Source organism: Rhea pennata, chromosome 3, assembly GCF_028389875.1.
Source record: "Rhea pennata isolate bPtePen1 chromosome 3, bPtePen1.pri, whole genome shotgun sequence".
Classification (NCBI taxonomy): Eukaryota; Metazoa; Chordata; class Aves; order Rheiformes; family Rheidae; genus Rhea; species Rhea pennata.
Window position 1 is genome coordinate 14,568,879 of NC_084665.1, and position 11,419 is coordinate 14,580,297.

Sequence of the window (11,419 nt, forward strand, 5' to 3'; positions counted from 1 at the left end):
TACATTAATGATTTACTGTTATTAAGTCTCTTGTATGTAATACCTTTATATTTCTCTTTGGGGAAGGAGCAGTTGTTCTACACTGTTTGCAAGTTCAGGGCTTAGACTGTAATTGAGCCTGACCGGTTTGTATTTAGTAATAGTAGTAGCATCAATAATGCATTTCCGTATGTAATTGTATTACTGTGAGGGATTTGTCCATGGCTGGAGGAGGAAAATAAGGGAAATCTGGACATTCTTGATCTGTGGATAAGAGCAAATGGTAAGCTGCCAACTTCTGCTACTCACAGAAAATAATGACCGTCCTTAAAAACAGTGACATGTGAAATGAGGTCAGTCTTGGCAACACGTAGAAGTGAGCTGGGATGTCAAAAATGAAGGAAACGATGCCTGAATGATATGCTGAATCAGACCAATGCTGACTAAAATATAAATCTGTAAACTGTTAGCTCAGCAAATGCTGGGCTGTACTGTTTAAATCAATTTAAGCTTTATTTTCTAATAGTTTGTTACCATAACAGCCAGAAAGGTTTCAGCACTTGTTTTTCTACAATTATTTTGCCTGATATAATAACACACGCTGTTATGTTTTTGAGATCAAATTCAGTTCCCACACTATGCAGAAGCAGACTACTTTTTCTTTTAAAACACGTATGTGGAAGGAACTTTACAGAAGCTGCTTTCTTTGAGCTTTTCATGGTCCCCTCAGCTTTCTTTTTTTTTTTCTGTTGAAACATAATTCTAAAGAGATTTCTTTATGAATGTGGTGATTGGCCTTAGGAAGCACTGCAGATGCTTTATGAAGCAATGTGAAATACTTGAAGAGATGTGACATTGTTCAAACTCTGGTAGTGTGGTGAGTTCCTGAAATGCTATCATATAACTGCCAAGGATTTGACCATCTATTCTTACATGAAGCCATTGAAGAAGACAATCGAGATGTGAATCAAAAGCCAGGGCTGAAGATGTGACAGAATGACCTACTGATCTAGCAGAATGTTGTTCTGGTGTGCTTGAAATAGAAAGCAATATTTTTTTCCTGCAACTGTTTTTAGGAAAACAGCATCTACTTAGTTTTCAGAACATTAGAAGAATGAAATTACATGATTGTCTGTAGAAGACCTCTGAGATGTAGGAAGATGGCTGCCAGAACAGGATAACTAAAATCAGCCTTTGGAGTACATTAAGGCACACAGCTTTATTGTATCAACAAGTATTTTCCAATGTAAATTTTCAAAAACAAATTTTCCAGCCAGTCATTAAAAAAAAGGCTGAATGAGGACAACTCTCAAGGTGTGACTCCAGGGCTACTGCAAGACAAACAAAATTGCAGGTGATTGTAAAAGGCAAGCTTAACTAAATCCACGTAACCAAAAAGACAGAACATGTATGAGAAAAGACAATATCTGCTTTTGTCGGAACTCAGATGAACATTCTCATCTCTGAAGAATTTTAACAGAGATTATGTTTTTACAATAGTCACTAGATTAACCCAACAATTAATAAGGTGAAAAGCAGAATTCCATGAAATCTCTTTAACTTTTGGCTATAAATCATTGCCTGTTTGGTGCAGGTGCTTGTAAGTAGATTAAGCTGCGAGTCACTGTCAGAGTGATCTTGTGGCTGGTCTCTTTCTAATGAGAGGTGCTTTTGCATCTCTCTGTGCGTATTAGGATTGACAGGCTTTGCTAGCCATTGCTTTGGACCCAGTTTGTCACCAGTGTTGATACCTGCTTTGTGGGTAGCAACATCGCTGGCTGTGCAAGCTAGTGTTCAGATGTTGTCTTCAGACAGTGTCAGGAAAGTTTTAGAAAGCTCCTAGAAATAAAATGTGTGGTTAAGGCAACTTCAGAATTCTGCTGTACAAAAGTAACAATGGAGGAATAGTATAAAATATTGGAAAAGGGAACTTTTGAGGGAATGGGGATAAGTTCAGCTTTATATAAGGCCACAACTATTAATTAAAAAAGAATAATATTTTAATTAAAATTAATTAAAGAATCAGTGTTGCAATGAAGCAAGTGGAAAAAAGATGCAAAAATCAAGGATTAGAAAGAGAAAAAAATGTTCAAGTATCATTAACCTCAAAGGGTGAGTTCTCAGCAAGTGAACTGCATAGGAGATAAATGTGAAAAACAGAAGCTTCAGTGTAGCATGGAAATGGGGGCAAAATACAGATTACACTGAAGACTCAGAGGCAGATTACCTCCAACAGAGATTTTCCTCAGTTAAAACTTCTGGTGCACTACAAAGGTGACCTTCAACATGGCAGTCAGAAAAGCAGTTTTGTTTCTAACATGCTGGTAGCTCTCTTATAGGGATAGTATCTGATGGAGGCAAATGTAACATAAATCATGGTTATGACTGATGGCATAATGCCAAGCTATGCCTGTAGTTTTCATTCTAGTTGTGTGGATTTCCTAAGCTCCAGCATGTTAGACAAGCCATTTGGAGGCACCTGACAGCACTTTTCTTTTCTCTGATAACTATTCCAGGATTTCAAAACACTCAGAGACCAGAGTATAAGAACTTAGCGTCCTGCTTTTCTGCCTGCAGGGACCTCCCAGTGGATATGTAGGGGTATTACTACAGCAGTGGTCAGATCCATAATGGCCAGGTATCTGCTGGTCATTTACTGCAGTTTCTGATGATGGTGAGTAATACCCTGGCAGAGTGGTAGCCTTCTCTTCTCAGCTGATGCTGCTTTTCCTTGAACATAATTAAACAGAGTACAGACCGAGGGAGAATCAAGCCTCTAGAGCCATATTCATATCTCTGAATTAATTTACAAGATAAGTCAGAATCATTCTAACACTCTCAGGAAAGATTAAATAAATCCACGATGCCATAATGTTAAAGCAGGTTGCACTCCTTCCCAAGGTCAAAGAGATTTTTATAATGCTTATATGTGCACCTTGTAAAATTAAGACAGTGTTTGTAGACATGGTATTTAGTATCTTAGTCTTCTGAATTACTATTTTGTCTCCAAATAATACTACCTTCAGTACTTCAAACACTGGGATTAATAAATTGTTATCCTGAACATGCAGCAGGGCTCAGAAATGTTGCTGGTACTGTAGGTTGGTATAGAGCTATGGGAATAAGGGGAGCATCACTATGCTGAATATTTTATTTTCTTTTCCCTGTTTTAGAAGGAAGGTTAAAATTCTCCCAGATTCTAAAACAGGTTGGAACATACATAAATGCCAATTTAGGAGGCTTCGTCCAGGTTACAGGAAATGTGGATAAACACAAAACAGTATCTGGGTTCTTGAGATGACATGTTTCTTTTCATGAAGTATTTTCTGTGCTGTTTATACAACCGGTTGGCATGGGTATGACCATGTCACAGTCAGAACTGTATTATTCTCACTGACATCGAGCTAGCCAGCTGTGTGCTTTCTTGGGTGAAGAGTTTGCTGTAGTCTTTGCTGCCTCAGCTTCATCAGGATAGTACACCTATACTGCAGTTTACTTCTAGCTACACTTGATCCATTTAAAGTTAAACTTTGGCAGAGAATATGGTCATTCATACTGCTTTGTCAGTAAGGCTTCTCCTTATGTCTGTTGACTTGACACTGAATAGTCCCAACTTGTTGCCTCTTGTTTCAGATGGTGATGAAAGAGTTCTGGTTTAGGCTGTAATTGTGTTTTGATACTGCTCCGTTCCTGGCTTTGGAGCCGGGTTGGAGTAGATGCTCCTTTAGTTTACAAGAGAAGTGACACTGGAAGGGATCTATAGAAAAGCTCCAAGAAACTGTTTTTGGCTTCCTTTTAGTCCAATAGTCCAGCAGCCCATTTAGCCCAACTGGCAAGGCCACTTGTGAAAGGACCTTTTTAAACATTCAGTCAGCACAAGAGCACATCAGACATTTGAACAGTACTTAGTAGACAGATCTGCTGGTCATAGTCTCAGCTACAAGAGATCAGTTGCATTAAATGATAGATACTTTTTGCTGCATTTGTCCATCCAGACAAGTATGAACAAGTTTGGACTGTGCCAGGAGCACGCAGCTGGCAGAGTGGGGAAAGCACCTCAGGGATTTTGTGCATCGAGGAATTCCACATGTGGAAAAAACACCTGGGGTGGGGAGGGAGGTCTCTGGGGGAAAAAAAAAAAAAAAAAAAAAAAAAGTTAATCCTTTCTGCACTGAAACCAGCATGATGTCTTAACCAGGAGATGTTTTTAATACGAATCAGCAACAGTGCCACAAAAGGAAAGCAGATAGCCAGGCCTTGCGAGTTTCCTGTTCCTGTATGGTTTCACTTCTTTCAGTCGGACTGTGCCTAATGGGTAGGAGTGTAGGAGTGTGTCTAGGAGTCTAGGCCATGTAGTGCCACCTGTGAAGAGGGAACAGCAGTAGGGGCAGGTCCTCCTTGGGAGCAGAAGCCTTCCTAGAGCTTTCTGCAAGGCTGAGGACATGCGCTCCTGCAGGCTTTTGCAAGTGCAATGATCCAGGTGCGGCATGGCTGCTCTCAGCTCTCCTTGGGGACCCTCGTTTCACCAGAGCCCTATGAGGAAACTCGTTTGGCACTGCAAGATGCAGCAGTTTATGGTATCTTCAAATGTGGTACTTGTTTTTCTATCTGAAGTTAAAGAGTTTAACCATCATCCCATCTGAAGTACAAGGTCCCCAGGAAAAGCCTCTGTCACTTTCCTTAGCAAAAATGTATGACATACTGCCAGGTGGTTTTACCTTTTGTAATGTACCGAGATGCTTCTTTAATCCCTAAATGTGATGATTTGAAAAGCATTTATCAATTGATTAATTAATTGAACTTTCAATTCACTGAAATCTCTCTTATAGTCTGTTTTAAAAGTCTGTTTTAAATATGATTTACTGGATTGTTAGACCATGGGGCATTTCAATCTCTCGGAGCCTGCTGCTGTGAATTCATTCCTTGTCTGTTCATCCTATAGTTACAGGAGTGCTCCCGGAGAGTATTCATATAATCAGTACAGCCATTTCATGCAGGAAGCATCTTGGACGATCTTGTGAATTTTGTTTAGTAACCTAGAAATGTAAGATAAATCATGCAACCTCCAACTTTGGCTTCTCATTCAATAATGCACTGCACGCGCTAAGTATGCCGGTGTTGTGAGTTTAATTTTGAATCCTAAAAATATCTCCAGTAATGCTATAGCAGTAAAATTTATCTAAAATTTGCACTGTTTATTCCATCTGCAAAAAGAATAATGTGAGTGCCTTGTATCTCTGTTAATTTATGATCTGTGTATTTTATGCTACTCCAATTAAATTTTTCAGCAGTTAATGAAAGGAAACATTTTATTTTCTTTTTCATTTTAAAGGTCTATTTTTTAATGTATCTTAGAGCTGTCCTTATAGATTACTGGATAGTTAATCAAATCTGAGGTTTAACATTTCAGATCCAGATGTTTTCAGCAGCAAATGCTAGAGAGTCACTAAATGTACTTAAGCTAGATTAATATGCCTGAAAGCAATTCTCCTCGAGGAAATAGTTTTTGAGTTAGCATTTATCTTTTGTTTATCATTGCCTTTCCTTAGACTTTTAAACTAGCACAGATTTACAGTGCTCCCACAAACTGCCCTGCAGGTGGTCTGCAGCACGTTAGACACAGCAGAGTTCATTCTTACATGTTTTCATAGAGGAAGGGGGTAAATCCTCAGGTGATATAAAGCTGCTCTATTGATTTGCTGTGTTTGCAAAACTAAATAGTAGCTTCTTATCCAACTCTTATCCAAAAACATGGGCTTTTACTTCTGCTAGGTTTTTACAGTGATTCCCAGAAATACGAACAGCAGGAAAGGATTCTGATTTTTCTCTGTGGCTCAGAGTTGTTCACTGGAACACTACCTTTCTTTACTTACTGCAGGAAAGTTTGGTCTGTAAATAAAATTTCAACTTGTTAGTAAGTGGATCTAGGCAGGACTTGAGCCTTCACTCCTTTCTAATATTTGGAAATGCTAAGGCTCAGCATGGACATTTTTTATTTCCTCCTTTTGAGGAGGTAGGTCAAGACTTCTATTACTGTACAAAAAGATTCTCTCGTCATTTGGTGAAAAAGAACAATGTAATCTTCCTACATTTTTCATTTTTTAATAGTTTTGCCCTGCTATGTCCTGCTGACTAATTCCTTTTGATTCCATTCTTGTACTGATAAAAACAACAAAGTAACATAGCATGAAACCCACAGATAGTGGTAGAAATTCTTTCTTGCTTTTTCACATCTTTCATGTGAAATGCCACACTACTCCCCATTCAACTGGCAACACTCAAAAGTATTGGAGGGAGAAACTGTAAAATAGATCATTGGCAATGCATGTATATAATATCAATGGTTATGAACAGATTAAACTGGATCCAAGACAAGTGACAACCTTGTCTTGATTTATAACAAGTAGTTACATTACCGAACAAATTTAATTCTCTTTGAACATTTTTCTTGATTATGTGTGTATTGTATTGGATTAGCTGCTCTGCTGTTGATGGAACAATTGTCAGCATTTCTATGAGTAAACATTAAAATGACCTTGAAAATAGGTAGTTGACTTTATTTAAATATCAGTATTTATCTCACAATGGAACCTTCAATATAGATTTTCGGTAGCCGTTGGTTATTTATTTTCTTTGTGAAGATTGTCGTATATATGCAGAGCAGTTAGGCTTAATGTTTTGTTATCACTATCCTCAATTTTCTCTGATTAAATCTCGCTTTTTCAGAAGTTCTAGCATTTTGATCACCCGAAATACTGTAGTTAGAAAGAACATTGTTGTGTTGGAGGGCTTGTATTCCTCAATGGTGAGCAGATCTTAATGAAAGAACCCATTTAATCAAAAGACATTAGCACTATGACAGAGGTATGTTTTAATATTGAATTTTGCAAGCATTGGAAGATACCTGACAGTACTACTGTTGCATGGCAGCTTGAATGCCCAGTGGCCTCTAGTTTTATGTGGATATATAATTTAAAAAGCCAAAATAATTTCACTGGGCTGAATTCACTAGGCCGTGCTTTGAAGCAAAATGCTATTGCCTGTCATGCCTGTCTCCACAATTTAAAACTGTTTATGGCTTCCCTGTTTTCACGCTTTTTTCTTTAATTATGGATGAAGAACAGATTGAGAGAAATAGCAATAACTTACGAATATCTTAGGCTCTTGGGAAAAGAAGTGAGAATTAGTGAGATGCTCTTATTAAGTTCTCCTAATGACTGTATTTTCATATATCTCATTTGTTGAACTTCAGAGAATGGCAAATTGCTTTAAAAAGGTAGAAAACGGAAATACAATCTATATTAAAATAAATACCCATCGTTAAATGATTTTATCACTTTCTTCTTACATTTTAAAGTTGTCATCTAGATTTTATAGCCTTATTAAAATTGAAATGAAATAAGCCATGCAAGGGCAAACTAACACATGTTTAGAGTATAAATTACATAGTGTTCTGTGTTATCAGCAAACAAAATCAATGATCAAGTCCAAAATTATTATATTTCATTTCGTATGCAACAATGCAAGAGTTGCTGGTTACACTTCAGAGGAGCTTGCACTACTATTTCCATCCCTTCTGAATAACAGTTTACTTGGCAAGAGGAACTTGAAGTAGCTTTTCATAGTTAGGTTTTTAGCTATTTTTTTTTAAATTAGGTTTTAAACTTATCTTTCCACTTCCGGATAGATTTAGTACAGCTGAGAATCTGGGCCCACTGCCTGCTTTGAGATGCAGGGAGCAGAAGGGAAGGAATAGGCAGGCAATATGGGAGGGCTGTGGTTTTGTGGGAAGGCCTAGGGTGCCCCCAAACTTTTACATTCTTGTAGGAGTTAGCATGTCAGAGACTGATTTCTGATTCTGTTGGTGGAAGGTGTGCAAACACAAGTGCATCCCCTTGGATTCTTGCATAACCACAGAACAGCCCCGGTAATACTTGCTTCTTACTCAGAAATTCTCCAAGCCAGAGTACATCTGGTAGAAAGGCAGAGTGTTTTCTGGTACATCAAAATCATTTCAAGCTCTGCAGCAGTGTACTGAAAAGATATCTGACCTACTTTTAAGCCAACTAACTCCAAAGAAAACAGATGTGTTGGTACGTAAGTTTTTCTTATGCATTCTCCAACATAGTTCCCTAAGGATGACTGACAGGTATTTTTATTTGATGAATTTAATGTTGACCACTTAAGTTTTCTTTGTATTACTTGTTCATTCACTTTCCCTGTTAAGTATTGACGTTTACTTTCCCTTCTCTTTACTTGCAATGAATTTATATATCTATTCCTTCCTGATCTTACCAGTTCGTTATTAGTTGTAAGGTCCTGTCTCATATTTTTGTTCACGTATCTTCAACTTTTTGACTCCCCTCTTTTACCTGTCTAGCAGTTTATACCATCTGTATCATGATGCATACAAGCAGTTTGTCTCATATGGAGAAATATGCTGAAGAGATGCAGTATAGACAGCCAAGGCAGCTTCCATACAGATCACTTTCCAGCCTTGTGCCAAGGCAACATACCTGGCAGGAGTTATTTTCAGCACAGAGACATCAAGTCACAGGATTGGATATTGCAATTGCTGCGCACCAGCGAGATGGCATTTTTGAGTGCATCCATTTGGCTCCTCTGGAAAACTGAGACACATTTGTGATATAAAAGAGAATGTTGGAGCTTAGCTAGATTTTCAGAGATGAAAGAGCACAAATATGCTGTATTCTGCAGTTATATAAGAAGGCTTGGGATTTATTGGGAATGAGAGTGAGTTACAGAACATCATTTTTCAATAGTGTTTCTGTTGCCAACAGTTCTATCATATATCAGATCTGCAGAAAAAAAGTTCTGTGATTATGGTAATGCTTCAGTGCTACAAGCTACAGGTGGAATAGACTGTAGGCAATGTGTCTATAGAAGGGTTATTTATTTATATTAACAACCTCAACAGTACTTTAAAATCTGCTTTTTTTCTGATGTGGACAATTTTAACAGCTTATTCACAGATGGGACCATTTCACAGCTGGAAATAAGAATGGCGCAACATGCTAGACAGTTTCTGGCCTCTGTGCAGCCTGCTGCAAAGCCCCTGTGTCTAAAGGGCAGGACACAGCTGCAGTTGCTGCGTCTCCTGCAGGCTGGGTTTGTGCCCAGCTAATGTGTCCTGCAGTGGAAAGGAAACAGGTCAAACCTCCTGGCCAAGGAAAGAAATGAGCACTTGCGAGGCGATGCAGCTGTTCAGCCTCCTAGATTAGTGTCTGTGAGCCTGTCCTAGGCATTTTCCACTTGTCTGAGCAGATCATGCAAACATATAGTTGTCCTTTCTTCCATTTGCTTACTTTTAAGCATTTGTTAGGGTTCCTTCCCCAAGCTTTCTCTGCCAGCAGTTTGTCGCAGGTAGTAGTCGTGTCCCAGCACTGTCATGGTGGTGGTGGTTTCGGATGTCTTGGCAGATCCAGCAGTCTTTCCCCAGTGAATCTCTCTTCTCTCCCTTTACCCTCCCTCTGAAAGTCCCCAGGCATTGGCCTCTATTTTGATATTTTTAATGTGATAGGATTTACAATCATTTCCTTTGTTTTGCAAAACTTTGAAAAACTAAAAATGAACTGCTGTTGTTAGATTCCTCTTAAAATAAATGATTCTCTGGTTATGTAAATATGAGAATTTTTAATCAGTGAGAAAAATATGCGTTACAGTGAAAATCATGATAGTTTAGTACTCCTAACTTCCAAAAATCACCTTGATCCAATCAGATAGTGGAAATACATCTATTCAGTCATAAACTTAAAAAAAAAAAAAGAAAGAAAGAAAAGAAAAGAAAGTCACTTGCTGGCTGCAGTATCCACATTGATAGCTCTACATACTTTGACCTCTCAGATAATTATTCTAAAAATTGTTTAAATTGTCTAAAACATTGTCTAAAAATGAAGTATTCTGAATGGAATATACTTAATTATATGAAGATGCTTTATTTAGTTGATATTCAGTTCATTTATCTTCATCCTTCTTATCTCTGAAGACTTGTTCAAAGAGACAAGCTAGTATCCAACACTCCTCTTCAATCTGTGTATATGCTACATATTGATGTAGATAATTTTTCTTTATACATGAAATGCCCGAAATAAATGAACCATCCCCACTAATTCAAGTAAATAATAGAGCAGTGATTGAGACACATTTCTCCATGGTCATCACCTAACTGTACTCTTACTTATCCATGCTTGCAGCTGTAAAATTATCTTCTAAGCATTGCATTTGGACTAATCTACAGTGCACATGGGTAAAAAGGTGATACACAGCGCTTTTACTGCCTTCCAGTCATGAACAGATAGTGTTTTGGCATACTCATGCTTCATCAGGGCTGACAAGCCCCCTCCAAACATAATCAAAGGGACGAGCTCTGATAGTGAATTAATCCTAAATGTTGACTTACCTTCCTCTTTACATGCTCAGCTCTTGGCAGTCTTTCGCTTAGCTTGCTGGTCACCACTATGGACTCTGTCACTGCTTGGAAGAGGCACCAAACCAGGATTTTATTCCTAAAAGGGAGCGGCAGAGGCTCAGAGGGGTTGAAGGAGTTGGGATACACCTTTTCTGTTAATACTAATGAAGGACTTTGGGAGGGAATTGGAAAGCTCAGGCTACACACTGAACTTCCGACTTCCCTTTCACAAAACACTGGGTTTCAGTTGTGTTGATTTGAAGGCTGTGCTTTTCCCACTAGCTGAGAATGACTCCATGCGGCTTGTGGTTCGTATTAGTTTGCAGGGTATACACAGGTCTCCATCTTCATAGCAGTTTTGTTGTACTCTGCAACTTCGTCTAAAAAACAACACTGGTGAGTGGTGGTGGTGCCACTGTGCACGTACCTGTTATTGTAACAGAAGAAAATAGTCCAGCCTGCAGCTGCCATATACATCCTACGTTCCTAAGGAAATGGGGCAATTTCTTCGTCTTTGAGACTTGACGTAGGAAGGACTTTGATCAGTGTTTACCACTGCAGCAATGAAGACCCAGCAGAGCCAATCTTCTCCGGGGTCTGGCAAAAGTGAGAGCAACCCTACAGCCTTTGCAACACTTGTGGCACTGGCAAGAGTCAATTTATGATATACTCTACTTTGCTGAAAAGGTCATGGGAAACAAGATGGGAGTTTGCTATTGATTTTCTTTTCTTGGAAAAAAACATCCTTTCAAATATATCTTTTCTCCTCCACCTAATTTTAATATAAACAAGTGTAGTTTTGAGCCTCCATACTTCTATTTAGGATTCTTCTTGGAGGGAGCTGAGGGCGAAGGGATGCTTTTGAGTAGCTTTCATTGAATAAACCCTACTAGCTTCTGAAACACACTTGCTGAAGTGCTGCCAAGTTACTGAGATGTCACCACGCACCACAGATCTTTACCAGCCACATGCTATAGACCGGTCAGCTTCTCCAGCAAAGCACAGAACATC

The 11,419-nt window shown here is 38.6% G+C and overlaps 1 protein-coding gene across 1 annotated transcript in view; it reads right to left on the reverse strand.

The window, feature by feature from the left end:
* Positions 1 to 10,885, reverse strand: part of LOC134138077 (prokineticin receptor 2-like) — a 28,554-nt gene extending 17,669 nt beyond the window's left edge. The window contains exons 1-2 of the mRNA XM_062571289.1: positions 10,836 to 10,885; positions 10,400 to 10,505 (exon numbers count right to left, since the gene is read on the reverse strand). Coding sequence (XP_062427273.1) covers positions 10,400 to 10,505; positions 10,836 to 10,885 — 156 coding nt within the window. The remainder of the gene's footprint in view (positions 1 to 10,399; positions 10,506 to 10,835) is intronic.
* Positions 10,886 to 11,419: the final 534 nt, after the last annotated feature.